The sequence below is a fragment of the Amphibalanus amphitrite genome, unplaced genomic scaffold (genome assembly GCF_019059575.1).
Source record: "Amphibalanus amphitrite isolate SeventyFive unplaced genomic scaffold, NRLGWU_Aamphi_draft 000139F_arrow, whole genome shotgun sequence".
Lineage (NCBI taxonomy): Eukaryota > Metazoa > Arthropoda > Thecostraca > Balanomorpha > Balanidae > Amphibalanus > Amphibalanus amphitrite.
The window spans coordinates 616,484-633,035 of record NW_024881634.1 but is presented as its reverse complement, the minus strand read 5'-3'; the positions used below and the strand labels follow the sequence as shown (position 1 = coordinate 633,035).

At 54.5% G+C, this 16,552-nt stretch overlaps 2 protein-coding genes across 2 annotated transcripts; both read left to right on the top strand.

The window, feature by feature from the left end:
- The first annotated feature begins 1,891 nt into the window (after positions 1-1,891).
- On the top strand, positions 1,892-7,751 carry LOC122382422 (cilia- and flagella-associated protein 47-like). Its single transcript, XM_043367703.1, has 13 exons — positions 1,892-2,172; positions 2,464-2,692; positions 2,989-3,146; positions 3,750-3,874; positions 4,187-4,346; positions 4,532-4,632; positions 4,839-5,015; positions 5,237-5,456; positions 5,726-5,930; positions 6,114-6,228; positions 6,513-6,694; positions 7,029-7,219; positions 7,432-7,751. The coding sequence occupies exons 1-13, from the start codon at positions 1,892-1,894 to the stop codon at positions 7,565-7,567; spliced, it is 2,280 nt and encodes a 759-aa protein (XP_043223638.1). The 3' UTR covers positions 7,568-7,751.
- A 78-nt stretch (positions 7,752-7,829) lies between these two features.
- Positions 7,830-14,717, top strand: LOC122382444 (cilia- and flagella-associated protein 47-like). The gene is made up of 6 exons (XM_043367757.1): positions 7,830-9,371; positions 9,626-11,502; positions 11,670-12,238; positions 12,386-12,608; positions 13,932-14,129; positions 14,356-14,717. The coding sequence occupies exons 1-6, from the start codon at positions 7,861-7,863 to the stop codon at positions 14,523-14,525; spliced, it is 4,548 nt and encodes a 1,515-aa protein (XP_043223692.1). The 5' UTR covers positions 7,830-7,860; the 3' UTR covers positions 14,526-14,717.
- The last annotated feature ends 1,835 nt before the right edge of the window (positions 14,718-16,552 follow it).

The following is a 16,552-nucleotide window of genomic DNA, read 5'->3' as shown; positions in this document are numbered from 1 at the left end:
ATTTCAAACAAACTGGAACGTATACATCAGGAGTTATACTAGCAAAATTTGGCAGTTTTAACATATTTTGAAAGTTCTGAATTTATTTTATTTTGAATTAATTTCTTAAAATATAATTTGTGAAAAATGGGTACCCTTCGATTTTGCTTAAATTTAGATATTGTCTTCCACTACACGTAAGGCACACGTGCTGAGAAAATTAGAGTGGGCCATCAATAACTTTGGATGATATAGCAACAAGTAGTGCAACGTAGCACGGGCGGTGGAAGGGGCCGATTTCGCCAACCCCACCTGTTTTTCGCCAATAACTCACGTCATAATTGTTATATTAACGTCAAACTTTCAGTATCTGTCCAGAATTGAATTGCAAATCCGCCCGTGCAAGCAATAGGTAAATCGGCCCGCAACTTTTCTAGTAATAGCAGTGTAAAGTTAAACATCCTGCCGGAGCGGCGCGGCGGCCGGCGCCGGCCGTTGCCGCCTGAATGGTAGACTGTGCCGGCGCGGGACGGTTCCATCTTTGCACCGCGCTTCTTACCGCTGATTATGATCGATTCGTGTCAAATTTTGTGTGAAGGCTTAAAAATGTACAGGCAATCTAATGGTCAAATACATGCGAAAATCTACAGGTAAAAATTGAATTATTAGGGAGCAAACAATCTGTGAATGAAACGTTTCCCGCATCGGCCGATCCCCGCCTCTGCCGGCGACATCTCTTAGCAGGCCAATAACGGCCAAATTTATGGTTAGATTAGCTAGAGACTCTCATAACACTACAAATGTCGTATAAAGGAAGAAATAGGAAAATCGGGCATTAACTCTTAGAGCTATGGGCGTATAAATGCAAAATAGTCACTATAGCAAATTTGATCACGTTTAACCTCATTTGATCCTAAAGATATTGATCTAGGGCCATGAAATTGGCACACGATAAAAGTTCCCCACCGCCCCACCTACAATTCAAATTCCGTTTTTTAATACCCTTTTTTGACTAAACCGGGCCTTTCTCCCCTAGCGCTGGGAGTGAGGCGTATTTCCTTTTTGCAACCAAAGAGAAGCGCTGCCCGGAGAATGCTCAATTGCATCATTAAAAAAACTGGCTTAGGTACAGCTCAGCGATGACCAGCTATCTTCGTGGCTTAGTAGTTAGTGTGCCGAGTGTACCCACCTCGTAATCTATATGTCGCTGGCTCGCGGCCGGTCAGCCTCAAGTGTTTTAACACGCGTTCATTTTTGTTTTATAGTGTTCGTATCTAAGTAGTATTTGGCCAGCCGGCAACTGCCGTGAGGGCTATACATATTAAAGCGTGTTAGATTAGATCAGGTCAGGTCAAGTTAGGCTTGCTTTGGTTTGATTAAGGTAGAAAGAACCATCTCCGCGTAGCGCCTCTCCTTGGTTGCTAAAACGAAACGCGCGAGTGCCAGACATTATTAAGTCCAAAAGACAGTTACGTAGACGTCGGCCCATTCTGAAATTTTCATATGAAGTAGCTAATGTATGGGAGAATAAAATATGTAAAAATCAGCAAAATCGAAGGGTACCCATTTTTCAAAAATTCAAAATTTATTTTTTGAATTTTTATTATGCTCTCAAATTAGTTAATGACGTCCATATTGTGATCCTCAAATTAAAGCCTGATCTATTTCCTCCATTTCAAACTTTGTCACGTGGTGATATGTCTAAAACTTGAAAAGTTATGACGCTTTAAAGATGATGATGTTCCTTGCCGAAGTCAATGTTTGATGACGTGTATCTCGGAAACATGACGTCATATCTTGACAAAAAATGTCTCCTTTCTTTTCACATACAGATGAGTAGGTTCACAAAGTTTCGCAAAAATCGGAGGAGGTGAGGTTCAAAATCGTCATTTTTTGTCCCACTTGACGTGGAATGCCCCCACGGTCATTTTTCGCCAGCTCCCCGGTCCGTCCCGTGCTTTACGCACCGAGCGTTATCAGCTTCGGCGAGCTGCCATCAGATGGCACTCCGATCGCCCGCCGGCTGACGGTCGAGAACCGCGGCCGGCGCGAGGGCCGCTGGGACATCGAGTACTCGGGCACCACGCGGGTGGCGTTCGAGCCAAGTCACGGCGTGATGGGTCCCGGCCAGCGGCAGTCGATCCGCGTGGAGCTGATCCCCGAGACGGAGGGCGACATCAGTGAAACGGCCAGGTCAGTCGGGCCGTCACCGAGCGGTGGCACTCGGCTGGAGAAAGATACGGGGAACGGGACACAGTGGGAGGTGGGGGAAGTGGGGGTGACTGTTATCGCTGAAAATGTTGATTGATGACTGTTGATGACAAAACAGTCAATATCTTTTTATACGATCACTTCAGGTGCCCAACGTCTATCGTCCTTGCACTGTTTGATGGTCAGTGATCTCACACATTGCCTTCCGTTAGCTTCAACTAATAGGGTTCTTGGAGCTCTGACACCTGTCTGCGTATCTCCGCATCTCCGCAGGTTCGTCGGCCAGGAGATGGACCCGCTGGAGGTGCGTATCGTGGGTCACGTGACGCGCAGCGCCCTGCACCTGCTGGAGCCGGCCAGTCGGCAGCCGCTGCGGCTGGTGGACTTTGGCGCCGCCTATTACGGCACGCGTCACCAGCGGAGGGTGGTGCTGCACAACGCCGGTGTGCGGCCCATATGTTACTCGGTCACCTGGTCACAGCACCAGCCCGGCCAGGAGGTGGTGAGTGACGAGACAGCAGTGGTCCGGGGAGGAGGGGTGGGTGGAGGCGGGACGGCGAGGTAGGAGGCGCAGCTTACGCAGAAGACGTGAGAGGAGCAGCTAGCTGAGTGGTAGGTTTCTCACGTTAGGATGACACTTTAAGACAAGTACATGAGAGCTAAGGAGTGCCTAACTTAGGAAAGAAGAAGAAGAAGAAGATACGGATTCCCTTAGTCCGATCCGATGCCGCTACTGCGACAGGCGGTGGACCTGACTCAGTAGGGCTGACCGTCGACCGATCCCCGCTACTCCGGCAGGCAGTGGACCTGACCCAGTGCCACCTGGCGGCGGTGGCCGACAACCGCACAGAGGACGTGCGTGTCACAGGTCGCTGCGACCCGCCCGAGCTCTGCTTTCACGTGGAGCCGGCCTTCGGCAAGATCGCAGCCAAGGGCGAGCAGCTGCTCACCATCGAGTGAGTCGTGGGTCCCCCACTGGTGGGAAAGACGGTGACGGTCTCTGTAGCGGTGATAGGTGTGGATTACGTTGGCATTTAGTTAGTGCTTTGGAGGGTTGAGGACCTATCCACGTGCTTGTTACCTAAATTTAACGTTTTGAACGGTCACCGTTCCGTGCTTCTATCCTCAGGATACTGAAATCCTTCTCCTCCACGCCGCAACCTCCCTCCGGGCTGGACAGGCAACTTTATCTCATGCGGGCTGCTCCCTTGGAGCGGCACCGCTGCTCCCGAGGGAGCGCACCCCGTAGCCGGGTGCAGTGAGTACCTTGGGGCTGGGTGGCCTGTTCTCTGGACGGGCTCAGCCCCGGTGACTCACTAGGGTGTCTGCCCAGACCAATGTCTCCCCCTATCCTATCATCCTCCCGGCTCTGAAATGGTCCCATTGGACCGAAAGGGCCTAACCCAACAAAACAAAAATGAACGGTAATGACACCATCGTGCGGACAGCGGAGCTGATGCAATTACCGCAATCCAGTCTGCATAATTGCGACCCAACTTGCCCAACACTTTATTTGCCGAGAATATGTCACTAATTCGCAAACCTCTCCGTCCACCCAGCTTCACCCCGCGGGCGTACCCACCGGAGAAGGGCTTCACCAGCGTGTACCGTTCTCCGCCGAGACGCGACTACTGTCTCTTCCTCACCATCGAGCCGTCCATCGCCGACCTGCAGCAGAACCTCGGTGAGCGCCGTCTTACGGATCGGTATGAATAACGCTGTATCAGATAAGCGGTGACATTATCTGTGGCTACAGCATGGGCACTTGGCAATGCCGCATTACTTTGTTCGCTAGTCATCCGCTTTATGGTTGGAAGAATGGGTTGCCACAATTACAAAATTCGTTCGCAAATATTAAGTCGTGTAGTGTTGCGGTAAGCTATTGGTCGTTTTAACCCAGTCGCCGGTTCAATATTTGACGGCTGTATTTCTTACCCGTTTCTTTTCCTTAATGCTATCCGCCAGTCACCACTAAGAACTGTTCATTCGTCGACAGAATTTGGCAGAGTCTACCTGGGTGTGCGGGCAATGTCTCTGCCAGTCATGTTCGAGTTCGAGCCAAAACAGGCACACTTCCCCGAGACCCGTCCCGGGAAACGCATCCTCATGCCGTGCAAACTCATCAACCAGTCCAAGGTGCTGCCGCTGCGCTTCACGTGAGTGTCCATTTGTGCCTTTAGGCCTTTTGTCAGCTAGCAAACCTTGGCGTTGGTTGCGACCATGGTTAGATATAAGCCACCAGCCGAATTATTGGTAAAAGTATGATTTAAGTGAATAGCCAAGATGCTGCTATGTGACAAAATTAGGAGACAAATTTTATCGACCTTCTTCCTCGTTGTAGGTTTAGCGACATTGCTCACTTCCGAGCCAGCTGCAACAAAGGAGTTCTGAAGCCGGAGGAGACGAGGACGATGCACATTTTGTGCAAGCCCACTCAGATAGGTGAGGTGCAAAAGTTGCCAAAACACCGATGTGCCGAGTGCCGATGTCGTATGACTTGTCACATAGACTCATCAAAGGCGTTGGCTTGACAGTCTCGCTCTCTAGGCCTTTTCCGGATCTTCGTCCCATAGGTCACGAGAAGATCAGCACTCAAACCATCGTCCACATCCCTGAGCCGTCACCATCCTGTTCTGTTCCTCTGCCAGGTCCGCTGTGGCGGTACATTCAGCTGGAGCTGCTGGGAGTCGACACGGGGGTGAGCGCCAGCGCCGAGACCGAGCCGTCATCAGACACTGAGCCTCGTCTGCTGGTCTCGGCGCGACTGCGCGTCTCCACCTACTGCGCTCCCATCACGCCGCAGAAGAAGCCGCTCTTCGTGCCCGGTGAGACTCGTTGATAACAGAGGCCAGGTGCCGGAAAGTCAGCGGTTATCAGCAGACTAGGAGGTCTGAACTTGAGCCTAATCTATGCTGAGAAATTATGGCGAGATAAAGGGAGAAGACGTCAGTGCTGTGAGCATATATACAGTACTCAGGCAGGCAGAATGTTTTACATGAAGTTAACTTTCTGGAGCGTTCATGACCATCCCTTGCTCGTTTGCCAGGTATCACGCCGCTGTGGGGTCACAACGAGATCGGTCTGAACGCGGAGGCGCTGCAGCGGCCGAGTGCCGCGGCGCCGGTCGGGACTCTGGCCGGAGTGCGCACCACCAAACACCGCTGGGTGCGCTGGGCGTCCGTGAATCAGCAGGAGCGCTGCTTCGTGGCGCTACCCAACGACCGGGCGGGCAGCATCCGGCCGTATCATGGTCCATCGCCAGTCAGGTCAGAGGAGGAAGCATCCGGGCCTTCTTCGATCCTTCTCCCCTTTGGTCAGCAAGGACGATGGCCTTGCTGACCTTTAGCGTCCTGCCACAACATGAGTGGCAGGACGCTAAAAGAGAGAACCACAGATAAGCCAATCGACACATTAACGACGACCGAAACACTCCCGACATTCGATGGCACGGCATGTTAGTACCAACCACAAGTCTTATTTTCATTCCAAACATTCGGAGAGTGACCATTCCTCGATTGTTGTCGCGCTCTTTCAGGTCGATATTCACCGGCCAGCCGCGGTACACGTACCTGGACCCGTCGTACCAGTACACTGCTGACGAGTGGCGGCACATCCTGCTGAACGAGGCCCGCTACCAGGAGTACATTGACCGCTGTCACATGGAGAGGTGGCTGCAGCAGGCCGAGCTGGACCGAGCGCTCTACGACGGGCAGGAGGACGACAAGCTGCTCAACAGGACGGTGAGTATTTGATGTGGTACTGGCCTTACCTCGGACCTTTTAGTTCCAGCTCACGGTGAGCAGAATCGGTAAGTGATTGTATTGTCAAATATGCGAGGATCGGTATGTGATGCACCGTCTAATAAATGAGAATCTGTTGAGTGGTACTGTTGAATATTTTTCGTGCGTCCGTTATTCCCCCAGGCTAGTCAGTTTCTGGGCGCCGAGTTTGCCCGTCTTCTGCGTCAGTGGAGCACCGTCTGTAGCCGGGAGAGACGCCGTCTGCTGCAGCTCCAGGCCAGCGGAGACGGACCGCCAGGTCAGGAGATCCCTGTCTGTAACGTTCTCCCGTCATACTCGAACTCAAGAAATCGCACATCCTAAAGTTTACAAGTTTTTTCACGTGTTGGATCTAATCTATTCGCAACTGTCTGATTAGTGATCTGATCTAAAATAACAAGGATATTTTTTCTTTTCCCTTATTCAGTATTCCGACAAGTCATTCAAACATGATTTGCTTTTGTCAGCATTTCTGGTTAAATAGCGCAATATTTATATACGTACGTCTTCGCTTTATTGTCGCTTGCACGCTTTTGCCTTCAGTTCCAGGGTTGAACGTTGTTGAAGACGACAATCTTTCCAGCGGTCACAGTGGAATGGAAGTTCTCGAGAAATTCGACGATAAGCCCAAAACGATGGAAATCAAGAAAGCATGCGAGCGAGAGCTGACCTGCGTCGAAATCGCCAAAGTGAAAATATCAAACAAGCTGCTAAACTTTGGCGAGGTGCGTACAACGTTAGAGGTCGTTCTGTCCGTTTGTTCGCCTGTCCGTCTATCTGTCTGCCCACTTGCCTGAATGTACAGAATCCCCGACTCCCGAGACCCGACAGCGTGAAGCCTTCCTTAGGGGCTAAGGCTAAGCCGACAGGTCTTATATAACCATATGCTGTGGTGGAACGGTGGTACATCCTTACAAATGAAAACAGGTCACCCGAGAACAACCTAGAGAACAAGGCCAAGCTGAAGCTCAATCAGCTCAGTAGGTAGTCGTTTTCAGAGTCCTTGTCTTCATATTTCCTAGTCCAGGTCCACGACTCACGGCCGATATGCATTGACAGGTGGCGCAGGACGTATGGGCGTGCCGCACCCTGGACGTGTGGAACCCCCTGGATGGCCACGTGCTGTTCCGTCTGCATGTGGACTGTCGGGAGCTGGAGAACACAAGTCCGACGTCGGCCGTGGTGCCACCCCGCTCGGCCGTCCGGCTGCCGGTCATCTTCCAGTGCAGCACCAAACGCGAGTACAGACGGTGAGCCGGCAGGTCGAGATCCGCTGTATGGGATGGCCGTCCGGGATCGCTGGCGGTGGATCGCCACAATACCTCGTCTCTAGCTCTTGAACTCTATATAGCCAGTAACGTATGGTCAGTGGGTGTAGGCATAGGTTTGCGGGATTATAAGCTATGGACTATGGAGACGTTCGGTAGTCATGTCACCTGACGCCTGCGTGCTTTTACCGCAGAGTGATAAAGTACTCGATCAACGGCACGTGTCTGGACAGCGTGCTGGTGGTGGCCACGGTGGTGAGGATGCGGCTCGACATCTCCACCACCAGGCTGCACTTCAAGTGCGCCAACCTCACGTCCATCTGTGAGTGACCGTCAAACCATTAAAAACTCCTCGAGGATGCGGAAGTCACGGAATGCCTTAGCAGATGAGCCTATATATTAATATCGACGCCTCGAGCCTTCGAGACATCTCACATTACAATGCTCCTATCATAGCCAACAGGACACAGGCTTGTTTGCTTCCCGAGTGTCCCAACTCCCACCCATGCCTGATCCCATACAGTCCTTATGATCCCATAGTCCTTCGGTTATTGGCCCCAGTCCTCCAATCCCGGTCACCCGATCCTCTGGCTTTGTCCTCCGCAGCCCCGGGCGTCTACCAAATGGTCGTGGTGCTACGCAACTCTCTGAACGGCGTCGGCGAGTACCGCTGGCGCCAGGAGGGCGGCGACCCGGACGACGTTTTCAGCCTGCGGCCGGCGCACGGCGTCATCGACCCGTACCACAGCCAGCGCTGCGTGGTCACCTTCCGACCGAGCGTGCGCCTGCGGCAGCCGCACACGGCCACCTTCGCCTGTCACGTGACTGGCGGCGACACGCTGACGCTGGCGCTGACCTCCGAGCTCGGCACGCCGCGCCTGCGGCTTACCGACGACCGCCTGCAGCTGGAGAACCTGCCGCTCTACCAGGTGAAGCGTTGCCAGGTGCGGCTCTACAACGCCAGCCTGGTGGACGCGTTCTTCTCGCTGGCTGAGCCGAGGCCAATGCCGGGTATCGTGGTGTTCCCGTCGGAAGGAGTGGTGCCGGCTGGTGGATCGGTGGCGCTGCACGTCACCCTGGTGCCTGTCTCACTAGCGCGCTTCGACTGTCCAGTGCGACTTCACGTGCGCGACGGCCAGGCGGTGACGCTGGGCATCAGCGGACGCACCGAGGCGCCTGATCTCGCAGCCGACTGCGGTGCTCTCTACTTTGGCGGCGTGCACTGCGGGAGTTCCGCCAGCCAGGTGTTCCACCTGGAGAACCGTAGCCGCATCCCGGCCACGCTCTCGGTGGACCTGCGCGATCACGACGAGTTCTCGCTGGCCGGACCGCTGGAGGCCGGTCGTGACCAGGCCGTCCAGCAGGAAGGGGACGGCAGATACCTGGTGCGCTGCGGCGCCGGACAGACAGTGGCCGTCAGCTGCCGGTTTGCGCCGCGCTTCCTGGCCAACCACGGCTTCGTGTTGGCGCCGCTGCTACACGCGCCGCCTGAAGTGAGGGAGCTGGGCATGGCTGGGAGGCCGTCGGTGCTCACTGCGTCCAAGGCGGATCGGCTGGCGCAGCCGCGGCGTGGCGGTCAGGCGGCTAACCGTTCGGAGGCCGTCATCGCACTGCCCTCGCTGAAGGTGATCGCCACTGCGCTTCGCCAGCCGGTGCTGCTCGCACCACAAACGGTCCGCTTTTCCATCGGCGCCGACCTGTTGGAGCGCTGCTTCAAGGTCACCAAACGCGTTCGCATCACCAACAACCTGAATCGCACCGTGCGTGTGGTGATCAACGCCAAGTCGAGCGCCTGCTTCCGCGTGGGCAGCGCGGAAGCCCCACCTCCGCGCGGCCTCATCGAACGTGACCTGGAGGTAGGCGCTGAGCTGAAGGTGCCGATAGTCTTCACGACGTCTTACTTGTACCCGACGCACCCTACCACGGTGCGCGCCCACCTGCCCGTTTACGTGGACACTCTCGACCAGCCGGCCGTCACGGTCGACATTGAGGCCGAGTGTCGGCCCACGTACTTGACGGCGTCGCCGCGCTCCATCTACCTGGGGGCCGTGCCGCTGGGCATGACCGTCAACTCGGAGCTGACCATCGTAGGACACGACTACCAGCAGCCGGACGAGCTCAGCGTATCAATTAGGTGGGTGGAAGACGTGTGCAGTTTGCGCGAGAGATGATCGGTCAGTATATCGTAGTTCATTCCTTAGGACTATCGCCGGGTTTAAGTGATCGATAAACCTAAAACCAGCAACGTTACTGGTAATGGGATGCCGTGTTTGTCATAAACTTGAAGCACACCAGTTTTAATTAGTCCAACCAGGAACTTCACCGTTGACCTAGCTACAAGAAAGAATGGTGTTTTGTGGTCGTAACTTAAATCTGGTTGTGTTCCAGTTACGTGGAGCTGCAGCCATCGGGCACGCAGGACCTGCCGAGCATCACGTGGCGTTTCCCCCAGAGCGGCCGTCTGGCGGGCGGCCGGGCTCAGCAGCAGGTACCGCTGATGGTGCAGTTCAGCGCCGTGCGACCCGTCTCCGTGTCGGCACGTCTGCTGTTGACGGACCGCGCCGGCCGCTCCGTCAGCGTGCTGCTGCTGGGCGCCGCCGACAACTGCCTGCTCACCACCTACTCGTTCCTCAGCCTGCACCCGGAGGGCTACCAGGAGTGGCTGGCGCTGCAGGGCACTCCGCTGGAGGTGGCCGACGAGGCCGACTCTGGTCGCCAGACGGGCGGGCCGCCGGCGCTGTCGGCCGCCTCGCTGGAGCATGCCGCGGCGGCGGCGGTCCGCTCCGGCTCGTCCGTCTCGTCTGACCAGCTGGAGATGGACCAGCTGCCGATGGACGTGCAGCTGCCGAGCGGCTCCACCACTGAGTTCCCCAGGTTCCCGGCGGCAGGACCCGTGCAGACCTTCTTCCAGGCCACATATGATGCCATTGAAGCGTGGTTCATCAACTTCGGATTCCCAAGTGGACCGTTCCCATACAACCTGTTCCTTCACTTGCCCGAGTGCATGGGTCACGAAGAGAACTCGAGTCGCTTTTCTAAGGAGGAGAAAGCTCAGGCTCAAATGTGGCAGACTTTCGGCGAGTCCGTCGCATATCTCAGCAATAAGAAGATCCCGAACTACAACATTGAGGACAACGCTGATTCGGCTGACGGAGCTAGCACGATCTTATTTTACATCAAAAGGAACAGAGCGGTCTTGGACTTCCTGAAAAAGGAGGGCGCCTTGCTGGCACACGTGCGACCCGAATTCATGCTGCGATACGAGGATTTCCTAATCCTTCTCCAAGTGGTGGAGGAAATCCAAGAAAGCGTGGGATCCAAGCTCGACATGGCCTTCAACGGGTCTTCGATCGAGGCGGGGATATCTGCGGGGAACCTCCCATCCAAGCAATCGTCATTAGAGGACACGTCGACCGCGGCGTCCCTGCAGGACGTGGCTCGCCACCTCCTCGACCCAAACATCGTGCCGATCTACGGCGCCTTCCGTGACGAGGGCCAGTTCCGCGACATGGCCAAGGCCGCCTGGCTGGACATCCTGCTGCAGACTTTCCGTCGCTTCATCCTGCAGACGGTGGTGAAGCTGTCTTCTGTCGGCTTCTGGCCGGAGATGGCCGACAGCGATGCCCGCTACATGCCCCGCGCCATCGACCCGTTGGAGAGCAACATCTACAGCGTGCCGGAGCGGCTGCTGCTCGCCTGGATGACGTGGTCGTACAACAGCCAGCTGCGCCGCCTCTGGGACGCTGACGGTACCGAGGACCGCTGCATCACCAACTTTGACACCGATCTGGAGGACGGCGTGGTGCTGTGCTCGCTGTTCGCCTCGCACTGTCCTTTCTTGCGCGATCACCTGCGCCAGGAGGTGTACGCACATCCGAGCACGCCCGAGCAGGCCTTCCACAACTGCGTGATCGTGGCGGAGAGCTGCGCGCTGCTGAACCTGGACACCCGGCTCGACCCGACTTCCATCATGGACGCTAACCCTGTGGCACTGCTGATTCTGGTCACGGTGCTGTACGAGAAGCTGCCGCTGTACTGGCCTCGCGAGGCGATCCAGTTCCGACCCGAGCTGGGCTCCAGCCAGACGCGGCAACTTACCATGCGCAACACGAGCAGCCGACCGGTGACGTACGAGGTAAAGCTGCTCGGCGCCGAGAAGGGCGTGTTTCAGGTGCAGGGCGGCGGCACAGAGATCGTCATCGGCCCGCGACGGACGCTGGACGTCACCGTCCAGTGCAGCGTCCACCGCATCAAACAGTACGCAGGTAAGAACTTGCATCGCTTTTTTATTTCCACTGCACGTTATGCATTCACAGCCCTTTCAATTGGGATGCTTAAAAGCCGAAGGGCAAAGAGAAATGACAATATTGGAACTCACTATGCTGTTTATGATATCTGTGTAGCATCTTAGCATGTCCATTGGTGCCCCCAGCCACGCTGCTGCTGTGCCCGAAGTCGTGCCAGACCCCGCGGCCCCGTCCGCTGGTGTACCCGCTGGCCGGTGGCCCGCTGGGCGCCGCCGCTCCGGCCATCGTCGAGGTCGTCTCGCCGCTGTACAGCTGCCGCAACGTGCGTGTCGAGATGCCCAACCCTCTGCGCGAATCCGGTGACTTCGAGGTACGGCTCACGGACAAGCCGCAAGGCGAGCGCGACCTAGACACCTGGCTGCGCAGCGGCGTCGACCCCTTCCCGGCCATGGTGCTGCCGCAGACGGTGTCGCTGCGCGCGCGAGGCAAGTCCCGCGTCGACGTTGAGCACATGCCGTGGGTGGCGCGCGCACGTGACTACTACGCGCTCTTCTCGAACGCGAAGCTGGGCGACTTCACGGTGTGTTTTCGCTCGGCGCCGGCCGACCCGGAGCCGTTCGCGACTGTGAAGCCGGCTCACGGCTGGCTGACGAGCCTGAAGCAGACGCGATGGGGCGGAGTGTGCGCTGAGCCGTCAGCGGGAGCCACGCCGCTGGTCCGGCGGCAGGTCAACCTCTCCGGAGCACTGATACAGGCGAGTGTGGCGGTCATGTTGCTGACAATGCGGGCCTAGGCTTCGATATCTCTGCTGTTTTTAAATGATCGTGAAGCAAGCAGGCCTGTTCTTCTGGCATCGCCCTTGGCCTGTTCTTTGGAACGACTGAAGTCCTTTCGCCGGCAGGTGGGCTGCCGCGACGGGCCCCAGTCGGACCTGGACGAGGCGCTGCAGACGGCCGGTCCGCCGCCGGACGGTATCTCTGCAGCCTGGGTGATGGCTGCCGATGAAGTGCTCTGCGTACACTGCCACCTGCTGGTCGACCTGAGCACTAAACTGCGAGATTTTCTCGAGCAGTGCGCGCCCGCCTGGGAGAGCGAGATTGAGCGGGAGAGGAGACAGCTGAACGGTAAGACTACGGACCGAACGACGAGCAGAGATGCGTTAAGGCTGTACATCCCTCATAATATATGTCCGGAATGAGAGCTATCCCCAGTAAACATGCCGACGTCGGCCCGACGTCGGCCGACGTCGGGGTGACGTCGGCAACTCGGCATCGGCATGCCGACGTCGGCCCGACGTCGGTCCAACCTCGGCACGACGTCGGCTGGATGTCGGATATGCCCGCATGTACCGACGTCCAGCCGAGGTCCAGCCGACGTCGGGCCGACGTCGGACCGAGATCAATTGCTGAGGTCCAGCCGACGTCGGGCCGACGTCGGGGCGACGTCGGACCGACATCGGCCGCTGTTTTGACCGTTAAAATAATATAAAATACATGTTTCATGTTTCATAAAGAGCTTCTATATTCAAAATATCCTCCGGAAACTCCAATCTTCCTCCACGCCGCAACCCCCTGATCCGGACTGGACGGGAAACTTTATCCCATTTGGGATTGCCCGTAAGCCGAGCTCGCCCGTAGCCGGGTGCGGTGAGTGCTTGGGGGCTGCTCGGCCTATCCTTTGGTCAGGCTCAGCCCCGGCAACTCACCAGGGCCGGGCCCAGTTCATATAGAAAGGCCAGTCGGCAAGTGTCACTTTGCCAAAGTGCCACTTATCAAAGGGACACTTTGGGAAACGTTGGTGCAGGTGTGTAAGAGTGGCTATATGAATCCATTGTGGGGTCGCCCTTTCCAATAAGTGTCACGTAACAGCAATGGGACCAGGGACTCTATGTGAACTGGATCCAGGGTGCTCGCCAAGAAGACCAATGTCTCCATCCTATCATCCTTCCGAGTCTGAAATGGTCTTGTCAGACAGAAAGGGCATAACCCAACAAAACAAACTTTATTCGCTAATTGGCTGTGTGGTGTAGTGGTTAGCGCACTAGCCTCGCGTCCAAATGACCCGGGTTCGAATCCCATCGCCGACTGATGCTTTTGGCGTGTTGTCCCAGTAAACATGCCGACGTCGGCGACTGGGGGGCTCGAATCCCGCCGCCGGTTGACATTTTTGGCGCGTTGTCCCAATAAACATGCCGACGTCGGCCCCGTCGGTCCAACGACAAACGATCTCGTCAACCTCGGCAAACGACCTCGGCCCGACGTCGGCTCGACGTCGGCTGGACTTCGGCTGGACGTCGGAACATGCGGGCATATCCGACGTCCAGCCGATGTCGGGCCGAGGTTGAACCGACGTTGGGCCGACGTCGGGCCGAGCCTCGGCCCGACGTCGGGCCGACGTCGTCATGTTTACTGGGTCACTTACTGAAGCATCATTTTACTTTATTTCAGGCACGCAAGTGTCTACCGAAATGATGCAACAATTCCAGACTGCGAAATACTCGGCAGCCGTCAAGACCGTCACCATATCTTCCAACAAGAGAGTGCCGACACCGGACCTTCCCGAACCTCCTCCCGGCTATGTCGCTTATCAAGTCCTATCACGAAAGAAGGAGCTACTCATTTCGCCAAAGTCCATTCAAATGGAAGGTAATCTTTAGGAGAAGTGATGCTATTTTACTTCGTATCGCAATAGGCTGTCTACTCGTTTAGTACTAATTGTTTTCATAGGACATTGGTTCCTTGGTGAATAAACACCTCGTTATTGTGTTATTAGACGACGTTTTGCAGAGTAACGCGAACAAACAGGCTCACCGTTTGTCCAGCGTTCAGAGGCGCCCTTTACTGCATCTAACAGTCACTCGTGGTCCTCCAGGTACCGCCGGTACCAAGTCAGTGCCGCTGTGTCTCAGCACCTCGGCACTGGAGGTCGGCTGGCACGGGGCCGACATTGTGCTGCGCAGTCCAAAGTACGGGGACGTGGTGACGGCGCGGGTGGCGGTACTGGTGACCCGACCCGACCCCGCCGCGGACCGCCGCCAGTGACTGCAGACGCTGACACAACCTGGCTACCTGTCGTCCCACAGAGGTGCTATCCGGCATTACAATTGGGGTAATGGTTGGCGCTGTGGCTGATGGAAGAAATGTCAAAGCGCACACATGTGCGAATTACGTTATCAATAGAGATAACGCTACAATCTGCAGTGTAATAAAATCGTCTCCTATTTTTACAACCAAGTTTTTCAAGTCCCGTCAATCAGGTTTGTTCGTTTTTTTTCTGTCGAATCGTTAATGTGTTATAATTAGCGGTAACTGGCAGATATCCAAGATAAATAAAAGGATATTGAAATTTTTTTTACCAAAGTGCGGACTTTTGTTGTCCAGTTCTGTTACATGAACGATCTGAAGCTAAAAATTTAGAAAGCACAAAACGTAAACATTTGTATGGGCACTTCACATGATTCAACAGCTAACCCGTTTAAATCATAAATGAAGAAGGTGCTTGCCAGTAGCGGCGGAACACCTTTAGTTAAGGTGGGGCACTGCCGACTTTTGGTCCCATTTTTTCCATGCAACGCCCATAGGGCTAATGTTAAAATGTCAAAATCAAAGGGGGCACGGTGCCCCGGTGCCCTCCCCGTTCCGCCGCCTATGGTGCTTGCGTTGATGTTAGAAGTGGACGCATACACGTAGCTGTTTACAATTACCAGACACATACCAACGCATCCAGAACTGCATATGCTCCTAACGATCGTCGATCAGGGAGGGTCGATGCTGGAACCATGCCACCGCCTGGCACGCCTGGGCACTACACATGGCCAGCTGCAGCAATGATTAATGGGCCCCCATTGTGGCACTGTCCGCCGGGCAGCGTCGTCTGCCTGCCTGCCGCCGGTCGGCAGGACAGGCTGGACACTGGACAGCGTCGGTCCAGTCCCCCGTCCTGACAAGGCAATCTAAACTTGCGAGATGGGATCTTCCATCAGACAATAAGTCCAAGTTTTAATGAAGCGATTCACGGTAGAGTCATCAGCTTGGTTAGAAAAAAAAGAACGATTCCCCTTTTTTCTGTTGGCAGTTATATGTTGCAAAGGTGATCATTATCACGTTGTTATGACCTCATGACTATTTATATATATATATATATATTGGCATAGCCCAATTTCTCCCTCGCTTCCTCTCATCTCATTGCCCTGAAATGGTTTCAGGTGCAACGACCGGCCTAATTCAACAAAGAAAATTAGGTAAACAAATAGCATTACTGCCACTGACCCATAAATTTCGAAGTGCTGTTTGGGACAATCAGAATACTTAGGCATTCTATAGAATGCCTGCGAGCTTAAGCCAGGCATTCTATAGAATGCCTAAGCAGTCAGGGATTCTATAGAATGCCTAGGGATTCTATAGAATGCCTGGTCGGTAAGGTATTCTATAGAATGCCTAGGCATTCTATAATTGCCTGTAACATATATATAGTCATGAGGTCATTTCGCTACGACGAAAGGAATTTGACAATCATAATGCCTGCATCAGACTATAAATGTCAAACATTTGTTTGCAATTTAATTACTTCTAAACATTAATTGAAATTAGCCGTTTTCACGACGGACTATCCGGCGAATGCACCTGATTTGACCAAATCTGCACCTAATTTGTTATACAGCAAATATCTTCATTTTATGAATTTATTTCAGTGTTTTAATCGATGATGCTCTCTGATAATATGACAAAGCAGGCATATCAGCAATTAGTGCAACCCGAGCTGATAGCTGCTAAGAGACACACTGAACCTGATTTGACCAAATCTGCACCTGATCTGTACCAGATGTGCACCAAATGTGTACCAGATGGCCGTCGTGAAAATGGCTATTATATTGACAATACCTATAGCTACACTGTAAAAAATATTGACGAGCTATGTGTCAAAACAAGGGTCTCGAAACAGTCACCAGGTTGTCAATGCTTCCGGTACCTACCACTTGACTAGTTACCGCTTAGTTAGCTTACAGGCTGAGAACTATCCAGATCGTTATGATCCGGTATTGTAATGATACCCTAGGTGTACCTTTGTT